This window comes from Lepisosteus oculatus, chromosome 1, assembly GCF_040954835.1.
Source record: "Lepisosteus oculatus isolate fLepOcu1 chromosome 1, fLepOcu1.hap2, whole genome shotgun sequence".
Lineage (NCBI taxonomy): Eukaryota > Metazoa > Chordata > Actinopteri > Semionotiformes > Lepisosteidae > Lepisosteus > Lepisosteus oculatus.
This window is the reverse complement of record NC_090696.1, coordinates 77,817,581-77,830,151: the sequence shown is the minus strand read 5'-3', so window position 1 is coordinate 77,830,151 and position 12,571 is coordinate 77,817,581. Positions and strand designations below refer to the sequence as shown.

The following is a 12,571-nucleotide window of genomic DNA, read 5'->3' as shown; positions in this document are numbered from 1 at the left end:
CAGCCGGCAGGCAGAACTTTGGAGATTTATTATTATTGTTTAACGGGACCGATTTAAACAAATACCATTAGAAGTAGGGGTTGTATCCCTGGGCCTTGCCTCCTAATTATCCCCATCTCTGCACTGGCTCCATCACTCTGCTCTCCCCACTGAGAGCTGGTGTGTGAGGAGAGTACTGGTGCACCCTGGCTGCTGGCGTATCATCCAGGTGGGGCTGCACACCGGTGGTGGTGGAGGGGATCCCCATTACCCGTGAAGCGCTTTGAGTGGAGACTCCAGCAGAGGGCTATAGAAGTGTTGAAAAGTATTTACCCTTGCGGTGCGGAACCCCTACTGCACAGACACGCATTGCACGTCGGAATTGTTTCCCCCGCGGACACTAAGAAACTTTGGTTTCAGTGGTTTAGGATGAATCCTATTGATTGTATATGGTTACTTCTGTCTCTCTGTTTTTTCTTTGCTTTTTGTATTCACGTTTGTGCTCACTCGTCTGATAAATACGGTGGCTCCTGGGTTTATGTTTTATTCCAGGATTTTATTCGGTACGGAAAAACCAAGACCACCCTACAGCGGTCAGACCTACTGCGATACTTTGATGTTCCTAAAAGGTCAGAGACATCTTACCCTGCCGGGGCTTAAATTATAAATCATATTAAACTTTAATCAGAGCTGTGGACTGCTGTTCCCCCCTTAGAGAAAGATGTTCATATGATGAATGAAAAGACATCGTGTGTAAAGTTTCAACTGTGCGTTCAAAACAGAAGCTGATTAGAAACGGCCGGATTATGTTGATATTAAATTTAGATTGACGTTAGAATTGCCTTATGGAAAACACGATGTTCTGAAAATAATATTTTATTACATTTTCTCGAGGATAATAAATGGCATGCTGTATGTAACTTATTACTTCATACAACGCGTGTATTAGTCACCAAGTAACTGCACTGTATTGTAACTCGAACACGTGTGATACGAACAGGACTATCTTGGTTTCCATCTTTAAGACAATGACACAGTCTTTATAATTCTGCATATTAACTGTTGTATATATTATTACTATTATTTACCGTGTCAGATTGTTAATATTGTTGTTTGGGGGGTGTTTTGCAGATGGTTTTTCCATTTTTACGCTGTGTCTGTGATTTGGAATTCCTTATTACTCACTATTTGCTTACAAAAGACCCTGCTGGGTAAGCAGTTTCCAGGCTGGTTAGAGAGCACCCTGAGTTTCCTCAATGGAGGTACAGCCACACCTGGGACAGGTAAGTTCCCACATGCTGTATCAAAAGCAGGAATGAGGCCACTGCTGCTCTGCTGGGAGGTGTAACACAAGACAAGAACACACGTTTCCTGAATCGTCAAGGGCAGTGGCAGGTGGTTCTCTGCTAAATGATCAAGTAGCCTTGCACTGGATACTTAACCTAAAGAACATTGAAGGATCAACACTAACATATCCCAGCCCAGCTCTTTACTTAAATTAGAAGCCAACAATTACTTCAATTTGAGCTTTTGTAATGCAAATGTTGGACTTATTAAATAATGCCAAACATTTATAATACCAACAGCAATAATAATTATTATGCTGTTAATTACGATCAGCTTTATTTCATATTTATATCAGAAGAAATGCGACAGTTTAAAGGCAGCCACCAACATGTTGAGGAACTACAGTTAAAATGTTCACAGCACGCCTGTTATTAGGCCCTTTAGGAATCTGGCTATGTGACTGACTGCTCAACTAAAAGGACAACTAGCAGGGGTAGGTTCCCCAGATCCAGGGTGGGAACCCCCAGTGTGTGAGGATCTGTCCATCTCTCTACCAGTTAGTTGGAAATCGTGATGCGCTGACGTCCATTGCATTGATTTGCTGTTCACCTAGCTGTGCCAGAACAAGCTTATTAGTTTTTAGCACTTTATTTTCTCACAAGGTAGATTACAACTGCATGCAGACAGGGTAAATTATGAGGCCTGGAGAGCTCAGGGTAACAGTAGCCACTCCAGAGAGAACACCTTATTTCTGTCTGCTGGGCGATTTTTATGGATGTTTGTCCGATTGAAGCCAAAGGCTCATATTTAACCTCGTTAAACATCTCAATGCTTTGTTACAGTGCACCTGTTTGTTCTCCATTCACAGGTGAGCAGTTCTCTCTCCTCCTGGTGCAGGTGCTCTTGTGTGCTCACTCCCTCCGAAGGCTCCTGGAGTGTTTGTTTGTCAGTGTGTTCTCCAATGGAGTCATACACTTAGCGCAGTATGGATTTGGGCTTGGTTACTACATTTTACTTGGATTAACAGTGCTTTGTACCAACATTCACACTGAACACGAAGGTCAGTCTGGCCTGAGAACATGTAATTATTAAATACTGTTACTGCTGATTTTGAATGTCTTTAATATGTATTTAACTCCTACAGCTGTGTGTTTCTGTTGTGCCTTGTGTACAACACCTCTTCCTCACAAGTGCAGTGTATTTTACTGGTCTGCATGGTTTTCCTCAGTCATGTTGAATGCAGGCAACAGTGAATGATTGTTTCTCCAATGTCAGAGAATAACATGGATTTTCTAATACCAACCTAGGATGGAATAATATTTCGTTACCTATCATCAGGACACAAGTATCAAAAAGGAAACAAAGCAAAATCTGACATAATGCATACTTTGCAGTATACTTTGTTAACTTTCCAGTTGTAAATAAAAGCATGGTAGAGTTATACATTTCAAGAGAAAAAAGTTCTGGCATTTAAAAACAGCTGTTTATTGTTTTGGCAGGTAGTGTTAAAGGTGGAGTGCTGGCACAGGTGCGGTGGAACCACTTTGCGGGGGTGGGCTTGTTTGTCTGGGCCTCTGTGCACCAGCACAGGTGTCACGTGATCCTCGCTAACCTGAGGAAGGGTCGCTCAGGTGAGAGCTACACGGGGGTCTCACAGGTGTTGCTACACTCATGACAGGTCACTCGGGTTTGACTGGGGAATTATTTGGCAAACTGCACCTTTGTAATTCACACTGCCGAGAATCTCACTTGATCCTTCTTCAAGTCGCATTTTTTTTTTCAGATTGTTGTCCAAGTGTTTTGACTACACTCCCCGTTTCCTAGCTTGACAAGGATAGATATGAAAAGCTGGCGCAATCCCATGAACAATTTGTTCTTCACAGCCTTAAAGCTTCCCAACTTCCTGCTCCAAAAGAAAATGTGGCTTAGAGCCCAGCGCCTGAATCAGTTCATAAAAGGGGAACTGAAGATCTGAAACCAATGGAACGGTGCTTGTCTGATGCAGGAGCACCTAGACCGGCACTTCTTTAGGCCGGGGTGTGCTCATTGCTTGCTGGGGAAGGTCTGGCTCACCCATCACCCTGTATTGGAGAAAGAGGTTATAAAAAAAATGGCTGAATGGATGGCCGGGCCCTCATCCTTGACCGTACAGAAACACACTTTGGTGGTAGGTGTACATACAGCGTCTGTCCAATAATCATCCATTTTGCTGAGTGAAAATATAATACAGTGACCTCGTACGTTCTGAACTTCTGTTTGGCTCCGTTCATGTCTATTGTTTGTTTTGCTGTAAGTTTCCCCTACAAGTTTTAAGGCGGTTGTTAAACTTGCTGACGTCAGTCGCGCTGGGCCTTGTGCTCACACCCCCGATGCGGATCATTAACCCCGACGCGCTGTCTCTCTCCGGCTGCGGCAGGGGAGGTGCTCACGCTGGCTCACTGCGTCCCTCACGGCGACTGGTTCCGGCTCGTCTCCTGCCCACACTACTTCGCTGAGCTGCTCATCTACGTCTCCTACTGCGTGGCCCTCGGCGGCGGCGCCCCCACCTGGTGGCTGGTGGTCCTGTACGTGCTCAGCTGCCAGGCGCTGGAGGCTGTGCTGTGCCACCAGTTCTATCTGGCCAAGTTTGACTCCTATCCAAAACACCGCAAAGCCTTCATTCCTTTGGTCTTATAGATTTCAGCTGCAGTGTATGAAAGTACCGCTTGGAAAGAATGTAATTCCGCTTGTGCAAAATTGTAAATAAATCTTGTATAACATAACATAACTTTATTAGTCCTATACAGTTTCTTGCATTAGGAATTCGTCTTTTCGCAGACCCCAGCTTGCTCTCCATGAGACACACAGGCACACAGATAGGGAGAGCCTGGGGTCAGAGCGCAGGGTCTGCCATTGTACAGCGCCCCTGGAACAGTTGGGGTTAAGGGCCTTGCTCAGGGGCCCTACAGAGTAGGATTCCTCTACCGGCCACGGGATTCGAACCGGCAACCTTCCAGCCACAGGCGCAAATCCTGAGCCACAGAGCCACCTCTCTGTATGTATTTCTATGACATGTTCAAGTTTTGATTCAGGGCAGCACGTTGGCATGGCAGTTAGTGCTGCTGCCTCTTGAGTGCTCTGGTTTCCTCCCTTGCAAAGATAAGCTGGGTAGGATATCTGATGTCTCTTATTGTTCCCTGAAATGTACTAGTGTCTTGACCAGAGTATGGTCCTGCCTTGTGCCCTGTGATGGATTTATGTCCTGTCCAGGGTGTGTCCTACTTTGTGCCCTGTGATGGACTGGTGTCCTGTCCAGGGTGTGTCCTACCTTGTGCCCTGTGATGGACTGGTGTCCTGTCCAGGGTGTGTCCTACCTTGTGCCCTGTGATGGACTGGTGTCCTGTCCAGGGTGCGTCCTGTCTTGTGTCCTTTTGATGGAATGGAGTCTAGCCCAGGGAGAAATGTTCATTTGCACCCTATGTCTAGTGGGGTTAGCTTCTGGGGTGCTGTGACTATAACCAGGAGCAAGCAGCTTTCTTACTATGTGGATTACCGATTAGTTCTGATGACCTTAAAGATAAAACATTCCATTACTCTCCTGGAGGTGTTTCCAGTACCTTGAGATTAAATCTGTGTTCCATGAGTTCCTGCTTGTTGTTTTGTTTCTTATTCTACTTAAGTGTGCCAAATGATTAAAGAAATTGATTCCTGTTATCTCCATGAGGGGTTTTGATATCAGTGAAAAATTAATTTGCATTGTTTTTCATAAGGCTGGAGGAGACCATTTCAAAAGCAGCTCTATTTATATTGAGCTCTGTCTGAGTTTCTTATTCAATTTCTATTGCACTATTATCTATCATTATGTAACTTTATCTATTTTGTAACTTTTATTTGGTGTTTTTTACCCCCCGATGAGCTCGCAGAAAAGACATTTCATTTCCAGCAACTACTGCTGCACGCTGCATTGTTGTACATTTGATAAATAAACTTTGAACTGGTGGAAGGCATTTATCCGGTCCAATTAAACCTGAGCTGATTGATATGTAGTAGCACAGCTGCAGATGGAGAAACAGATTGTGGGAGTGCCTGGTGCTAGGTGAAGCTCACCCGTGTCGGTGGCCTCCGGGTAGGAGCTGGGTTAGTCAGTAATAAGGGTAAACGTGTGCTGTTAGAAGCAGTACACTCGAAGCAAGAATTTGTAAGTTAGGAATTAGGGCAGAAACAACATAACTAAAAATCTTCACAGGCAGCTCTACCACATAAAGTCATCAATCAACACTGGGGATGGCAGATAACCAACAGACACGTATATTTATAGGTAGTACCTGTAAAATGCCAAAGGCCCCCTTTGGAGGAAGTTCTCGTACTTCTTCCTTCCGGTTTTGCGCCTCTCTACCTAACATGACGACCGATCCCGTGACGCCTGTGATGACGCTCACTTACCGCGGCGTGTCATTGGCCGATCCCGGGAAGCGTCGTGAACGTGGCCCGCAGAGCCCGCCCCCGCCGGCCGATGTGTCGGACTGCAGCAGATAGCAGGGTTGGCAGAGCCCGAGCAGCCGTCAGCTCCGGCTCGGAGTAGAGATGTGGAAGTAGCGTCAGTTACATCTAATTAAATATGCCTTTTTTAGTTTAATTTAAGTTTTAAGTTGTTTGGTTTAACTCCCCCCCTTTTTAAATTAAAATAGTAATTGTTGTAACGCGTCTGTCTGCCGCCCGCTCCGTTGGTAGTGATGTATCGGCTCCCCGGTAGCGCCCGCAGGCAGGGAGCCCGTCTGCTCTGCGCTCTGCTGCTGGCCGGGCTCTGTCTGCCGGCCGGCGTGAGGGGCATCCAGGAGGAGCAGCCGCCGGCGCAGGAGCAAGCCCCGCAAGAGGTAGGGAAAGAGCCGCGGCGACACCAGCCCCCTCGGCCGGGCCCTCCGGGGCCGGTGTGTCCTGACGTACCCGTCCCCTCAGCACGATCTGGCGGCCGAAAACCCGGGTTTCCGGCTTGAGGGCGCGATACGTGCCGCTTCATTGTGTCCCCAGCGGCTCTGTGAAGAACCGGGATGCCAAGTGACAGAGGTGGCAGTTTCGCGCTTGTGTGCTTTCGCCTGACCTGTAGCAGACGGTATAAAGCCGAAAAATGTGGTATGGGGTTATATGACGCTCTGAAGCGGGAAGACTGTATTAGATGTTCCTCCAAGTACAGGTGGGATTGTCATCTTGAGAATAACGCAGAACATTTGAAAGTTGCAGAAGCTGCCCAGCGCCCAGCCCGGAGGCCCCGTGATCAGCGAGGACGATCCCAGCAGAGGGAACCTGGGCTTCATCCATGCCTTCGTGGCGGCGATCTCTGTCATCATCGTGTCCGAGCTGGGGGACAAGACCTTCTTCATCGCCGCCATCATGGCCATGCGCTACAACCGGCTGACTGTGCTGGCTGGCGCCATGCTGGCTCTGGGGGTGATGACCTGCCTGTCCGGTGAGTGGGCTCTCCGTGGGGGTCCCCCGCTACTTCGGCAGGGGGAGACCAGTGTCTTGCCTTAATCCCCGTGGCGTGGAGAGCAGGTTCCGTACACGTTCCCCCTGATCAAACCCGTGTCCCCTCTCGTGTCCGGTGTCCCTGGCACGACATCCCGCTGCCCTGCTGCCAGCGACGAGCCCGCCGCTCGCCCGAGGAAGGGAAGTGCACGAGTTTCTCTGCAGTTCTTGTGCTTGTTGTCGTTCAGCCGAGAGTGGTGGCAGGTGAGGGATGTAAGGGTTGAGGAGTGCCCAGGAGCATGCAGAGGTCTGGGAGGAGGGCCCTCGTGATCAGCCGGACAGAGAGAGCGTGTGTCAGATCGAGTGGTGATAGTGGTGCTTCTCAAACGGTTCCCGACGTGTGCTAAGCCAGCCTCAGAGACGCAGCTGGATTTTTGTTTTGTTTTTTAGGGACACTTGACGAGGTGGACATCCGTGGTCCGTGCGAGTCTAGAGCAGTTTAACCCTCCTGCACACAGCTCTCGGCACGTGCAGAAGCCTCCTGCTGAAACACAAGGGCCTCTGTGCAGAGGAGCCTGTGCTGTGTGAACAGGCAGCGCTTTGATCGTGAGCCCTGGGGCTCCTCCTGATGCAGTTTCAGATCGCTTTCGAGCGAGCCAGTGAGGAGGAAAAGAGGAACGATTTAATAATGTGCTCATGAAGAAGCCACTTGTTTATTTGGACTCTTGCATCAGTTTATGTAGAATATGCTGCAAAGTACATGCTTTGGTTAAACCCGTTTTTACAAGGTCCTCTTTTTTTCCACTTTGTCTTTTACTTCTGAAATGGGCATGAACAGCCTTTTTTTATTCTGTTTCCAGAAAGGCAAAATAACGCTCAGACTGAAAGAACTGAGCCTTTTTAGTCTTGAACAGAGGAGGCTATGGGGGGACCTGACACAAGTGATGGAAAGTACTCAGAATCCTCCGAGGCTGCCACAGCCAGCCCAGCACGTTTCTCCAGAGCAAACAGTGACGCATGAGCCAGACGACACAAGTGGAAACTACAGGGAAGTGCATTTAAAACCAAGAATGGGAGGCTCTTATGGAGAGAGGTTTGGAGTCTGGCACCCAGCCAAGGTGATGAAGCTGGTAGCCTGGTTTCTTCAAAGAAACTGCTAGATCAGATCCGGAGATCAAATGGACTTCTGACTCCCAAACAGGCTAGATGGGCAGAATGGCTCCTCTGGTTTGTGTCCTCATATTCGTCCAGCCAAAGCGTAGGAAAGCTGTTTATCCTGAGAGCCTTGAGAATGCTGTCGGTGTGCCGAAGCAGGAGACTGGGAGTTGCTGGTGGGGGAGCAGGGCCAGACACTCAGGAGCTCTCTCGCCTCACGGAGCTGGTCTCGAAGGACCAGGCATGAGACCTGGGATGAGGGGCTTTGTGGCTACCCACCCTGCAAGAGCGGGTATGAAATGATAGCCGTCTTGCTAATGTCTGCAAGTCATGTTGGTTCTGAAAAATACACAGAACGTAAGGAAATATGATCAGTGTATTTTACAGGGCAAGGAAATCCTGCATTGAAATAATTGAACATCTTCCTTTTAGACTTTGATCGCAGTCTACAGTATTGTGATTTTAACATGAGCTTCGGGGAAGGCACAAACAAAAGAGCAAGGAGATGAAAAGTCTCTCTCTTTTCTGTGTCTGTGTCCGTCAGTGTAATCTTCTGTTTGATCCCAGAAAGTCTCTGGCTGTTGGATGATAAATGTTTGCATTGGTATAGCTGTAGCCCTTTTCATGTCAGAGGATCCCAAAGCACTTCGCCTTTCACTTGGGCGGCACACAGCAGCAGTTCTGCACCAGCAGCCTTAATATGCAGTAGAACAGGTGGGGAAGAGAGAAATTACTTCGTTAGTTGAATCGAGGGAGGCAAGATCCAAGTCCAGCGTGAAATTGAACCAGGATCTCGGGGTAAACACCTCTGCTCTTAACTGTGCCCTGGGGGCTTTGATGACATGGTAAGCAGGACTTGGGTTTAATGTCTCACCCGAAGGACAGAACAGCGCCTCTGGTCACCATGCTGGGGCACACCTGGTTTGTGAATTCTGACCCAGTTGTTATAGCGCCACCTACCTGGTCCATAAACGCAGCACAAAGCCAATTTTTCAGAGTGCTGTGTGTGGTTTTATACACTTTGACTGGAAGGGTTCTGATAATGGTGATGAAGAAAGTACTTCATCTCCTGAGTAGCAGACTATGTGCTGGAGAAAAATGAGAGACGGCAGTGTCTGTCTACGTGCAGAGGAGAGGAGGCTGTGGAACAGCAGTTTGTGGGATGGGGTGTGGTACGGACCGGGAGCTGAACACTTTCACGATTTGTCTTTCCAGTGCTTTTCGGCTACGCCACGACCATCATCCCTAGGATATACACCTACTACGTGTCCACGGCGCTCTTCGCCATCTTCGGCGTGCGCATGCTGCGGGAGGGGCTGAAGATGAGCCCGGACGAGGGCCAGGAGGAGCTGGAGGAGGTTCAGGCTGAGATCAAGAAGAAGGATGAAGAGGTGAGTGGCCCGGATGGACGCCTCTCATTTCCAGGGGTTATTCTAGGTGCTGGGCTGCCGTTTCACGAAGGATTTAAGGTCTTGAGTAGAAGAATCTGAAGTCCGTTCCAAGGACCCTGCGTCTCTGCGTGTCGGAGCGGAGGTGGGGCCGAGAGATGACCGTGGCGCCTCTGAAGCGGCTCTCTGGAGAGATGGAGTGTACGACGCGCGCGGAGGAACTGACCTGGCGCTTCGAGTCCCTCTGCAGCTGTAGCTCCGCCGGCCCCCGTCTCTTCCCGCTGTCTGATGTGGTGTCCTTGCAGCTCCAGCGGTCCAAGCTGCTGAACGGCGCCGCGGACGTCGAAGCCGGCCCGGGAACGGCGATGCCCTCGAAGAGGTGGCAAAGCATCATCTCCCCCATCTTCATCCAGGCCTTCACACTCACGTTCCTCGCCGAGTGGGGCGACCGGTCACAACTGACCACCATCGTCCTGGCCGCCCGAGAGGTACGTGGGAGAGGAGAGCCATTCGGTTTGCTCGGTAATGGTTCATTGATCCCGGGATCCCGAGAGGAACCAAGGGTATCGGCTTCGGCAACATGGCTGGGCAGCTGGTTCCAGACTCTCCCAGCCCTTTGGGTAAAGAAGTGCCTCCTGTTCTCGGTTTTAAATGCACTTCCGGGTCGTCTCCTCCTGTGCCGCCTGGGTCGCGTCCCGCCGTTGGGGCTGACCTCGTAGGCGCCCTCGGGGGTTTTGAATGTGTCTGGCTGCTTCTCTGGAATCAGTGAGTTTTCCGCTTGGCCAAAGCCTTTAAACTGCCTGTGCAGCCACAGCCAGGAACCAGTAGACAGCGAGAGAAACCCACACTGCTTACTGCGTTGGTGTCGAGAAAGTGCAGAAGCGTAGGGTTACACCCCAGAGCCCTGGCTCTGAATTATAAATGCCTGGTTGCCTGGCAGGAAGCCTTCTGTGGGTAGTTATTTACTAGGGCATTGTACTTAAGTCTAAAGGCAACATTTTGATGTTACACTGGCCTTTATTCCTTGTGTTTGGACCTATAATAAGCACAGGCAGGTGGTTATAATTCAGTGCTGCAGTTGCAAACCATGAGTTTGCGTGCAGGCTGAAAGCAGTAGCAGAACAGTGGCAGGGGATGTTTGAATGTAACATCCTGGCCAAGCACTTGGTGCGTTTATCTGTGGATAGTGAGGTCTGTCTGCACACCTGTCCTCTTGGCTGCTGTCCATCACTGTCCATAAGGCAAACTCCGAGCAACAGGAAACCCGGCGTCCCCAACGAATCGCATGCAAGAATGCTGAGCTGTCCTACACTTTGCCCTGCTCGACAGGACCCTTTTGGAGTGGCTGTGGGAGGGACACTTGGGCATTGCTTGTGCACAGGACTTGCGGTTATTGGTGGAAGGATGATCGCTCAGAAAATCTCGGTCAGAACGGGTAGGTATTTAAAAAAAAAACCCTCTTATGTAGTTGTCCATGCATCATTACAGAACTATAAAGGAATTTGTATTGGAATCTGTAGTCCAGCAATACTCTACATGACTTGTTAAATCTAGATCTTTATTCCATTTTTCTTTCTGTAGGTGAGTTTTGTGAGATATGTGTTTAATATTGTATTCTGCCACAGAAGGACTAAAGAAGGGTACAGTGCGTACTGAGAAGGCAGCCGGTACAGGTCTGGAGGCTGAAGTATTTGAGGGTGCAGTTCAAATAAGGTCAACATCAAAAATCAGAGTTTCTGCAGAGGTGAAAGAGGGAAGAGGCTTTTCTGACCAGCGAGATGTTGGTACTGCTGGATGGCGGAGTAGGGACAGGAGATTGTAACCTTTCGTTTGTGCTCTTTTCTTGCAGTGACCATAATAGGAGGGATTGTTTTCTTGGCGTTTGCCCTCTCGGCCCTCTTCATCAAACCGGACGCCGGGTTCTGACCCGCAGGACCTCGTGTTCTCGCTGCCCAGCTTCAGTGAGGATGACGTTGGGAGTTGGATTCTGTTAGTGTGACCACTCTGCTCAGCGGAGCCCCCTAGCTGTCACGCCCTGGCTGTGCGTGAATGCGGCTCCGGTTCTGCTGTGGTTGTGAGTTTGCAACCCAGGCGCTACCTTCGTGTGGTCTTTAGGTTATTCTTTTACTTTTGTTAGGAATGAAGTGACTTTGAATGTGAGGCTGAGTGGTTCTCAGGAACTCGGCGTCTTAAACCTTGAAGAAAATATTTTCCTTGGTGGGTGTTCTGTATTTAATCAAATTAGTGTGAAGATTAAAATATTTTTGCTAGTTAAATCTAGTTTTCTTTTTTTTTTAGATCAAGTACTGTAAAATGTCAGGGGAGATATTTTTACACTGGTGGGTTGAAAACTTACAAGGTACCTACATTGTCAATATTTGACACGGCGGCCTCGAAGGCTGAAGAGAAAATATTGATCCACACGCGTTGGAGCAGAGGAATTGATAACTGTAGACCCTGATTCATGTAAATATGTCTCAAATTCTATCACGCTAATAATAAAAACCTTCCTCTATGTGTTGCTGAAGTCCAGCTTTAATGACTTGAATGATGTAGTGGATAAAATATAATTGATCAAAGCCGAAAGCATTGCATTGTGAAAAAAACGCTATAATTATCTGCTCAAGAGCAGTTGGACGGACATGGGAAAATCCATTTTACCAGGAAAGCCCCTTTTCAGCTGTTCCTACTCCTGTACAAAAGAGAAGGGTCCACTGGCCAGGCCCCAGCAGGATCAATAGTAAGAGGTGAGCCAGCTGGGCAAGGGAGGCTGGGTCGTGCCTTGAGCGTGGCCGTGGGAAGAGCACTGTTCCCTCTGCCCCCCGTCGGGCCGGGTTCTCCCTGGTCATTGTGAAAGCACAGTGAGAGGGCGTCGCTCCCTCTGCCCCCGCCTGCGTTTCCTGGAACTTTGGTCAGACTGGAGGTCAGTTAAATGTTAAAAAATCCACACAGAATTGTGATTTGTATCAATAAAAAAAATAAACTGATCCTTTTCTATTCACTTCAAGTTCTTCTAAGGGTTTTTTTTTTCCTTAAAACCTCCATCCAGTGTCTGAAACACTGAAGCATGCCCCTCCAGAACGCTGAAACAACTCCTTTCATTTCTCCCGTAAATGTAAATGTCGTTAGCTTTTACCTAATAAATATTTTTTGACATTAACCTATTTTTTTCTGAGCAGAAGACAAGTGCTGCATACCTGTTACACATGTAAGAGCACCCCGGGGAACAAAAAAACATCTCAATTTATCCATTTATTTTCAAAATCGAATAAGGGGAGCAAACTCGGCAAGATCTGCTAAAAAAAAATGTCCCATTATGG

At 48.4% G+C, this 12,571-nt stretch overlaps 2 protein-coding genes and 1 long non-coding RNA gene across 6 annotated transcripts; 2 read left to right on the top strand and 1 right to left on the bottom strand.

Moving 5' to 3' along the window:
* Nucleotides 1-67: 67 nt before the first annotated feature.
* Nucleotides 68-4,033, top strand: srd5a3 (steroid 5 alpha-reductase 3). 2 transcript variants are annotated; one of them, XM_015345480.2, is made up of 5 exons: nucleotides 72-608; nucleotides 1,111-1,262; nucleotides 2,135-2,326; nucleotides 2,766-2,897; nucleotides 3,683-4,033. In XM_015345480.2, exons 1-5 carry the CDS (start codon nucleotides 409-411, stop codon nucleotides 3,940-3,942), a joined length of 936 nt encoding a protein of 311 aa, XP_015200966.2. In that variant the 5' UTR covers nucleotides 72-408; the 3' UTR covers nucleotides 3,943-4,033. The 2 variants fall into 2 exon arrangements, with proteins under 2 accessions (XP_015200967.2, XP_015200966.2); XM_015345481.2 differs by lacking the exon at nucleotides 2,135-2,326 and having other exon boundaries at nucleotides 68-608.
* On the bottom strand, nucleotides 2,728-5,756 carry LOC138241150 (uncharacterized). The gene is made up of 2 exons (XR_011190331.1): nucleotides 5,571-5,756; nucleotides 2,728-3,347 (listed from the first exon to the last, which is right to left on the bottom strand). It is a non-coding gene; the product is annotated as an uncharacterized lncRNA (long non-coding RNA).
* A 23-nt stretch (nucleotides 5,757-5,779) lies between these two features.
* On the top strand, nucleotides 5,780-12,252 carry tmem165 (transmembrane protein 165). 3 transcript variants are annotated; one of them, XM_015345888.2, is made up of 6 exons: nucleotides 5,782-6,119; nucleotides 6,484-6,709; nucleotides 9,079-9,254; nucleotides 9,557-9,739; nucleotides 10,581-10,686; nucleotides 11,101-12,252. In XM_015345888.2, the coding sequence occupies exons 1-6, from the start codon at nucleotides 5,979-5,981 to the stop codon at nucleotides 11,175-11,177; spliced, it is 909 nt and encodes a 302-aa protein (XP_015201374.1). In that variant the 5' UTR covers nucleotides 5,782-5,978; the 3' UTR covers nucleotides 11,178-12,252. The 3 variants fall into 3 exon arrangements, with proteins under 3 accessions (XP_015201375.1, XP_015201374.1, XP_015201372.1); XM_015345886.2 differs by having other exon boundaries at nucleotides 6,478-6,709; XM_015345889.2 differs by lacking the exon at nucleotides 10,581-10,686 and having other exon boundaries at nucleotides 5,780-6,119; nucleotides 6,478-6,709.
* The last annotated feature ends 319 nt before the right edge of the window (nucleotides 12,253-12,571 follow it).

Excerpts from the sequence above, each read along its gene's own strand:
- srd5a3 (XM_015345480.2), top strand. The coding sequence starts at position 409 with ATGAATCCTATTGATTGTATATGGTTACTTCTGTCTCTCTGTTTTTTC. Across the intron at positions 2,327-2,765 it reads CATTCACACTGAACACGAAG|GTAGTGTTAAAGGTGGAGTG; the intron begins GTCAGTCTGGCC and ends TTGTTTTGGCAG. Across the intron at positions 2,898-3,682 it reads CCTGAGGAAGGGTCGCTCAG|GGGAGGTGCTCACGCTGGCT; the intron begins GTGAGAGCTACA and ends CGGCTGCGGCAG.
- tmem165 (XM_015345886.2), top strand. The coding sequence starts at position 5,979 with ATGTATCGGCTCCCCGGTAGCGCCCGCAGGCAGGGAGCCCGTCTGCTC. Across the intron at positions 6,710-9,078 it reads GGTGATGACCTGCCTGTCCG|TGCTTTTCGGCTACGCCACG; the intron begins GTGAGTGGGCTC and ends TTGTCTTTCCAG. Across the intron at positions 10,687-11,100 it reads GAAAATCTCGGTCAGAACGG|TGACCATAATAGGAGGGATT; the intron begins GTAGGTATTTAA and ends CTTTTCTTGCAG.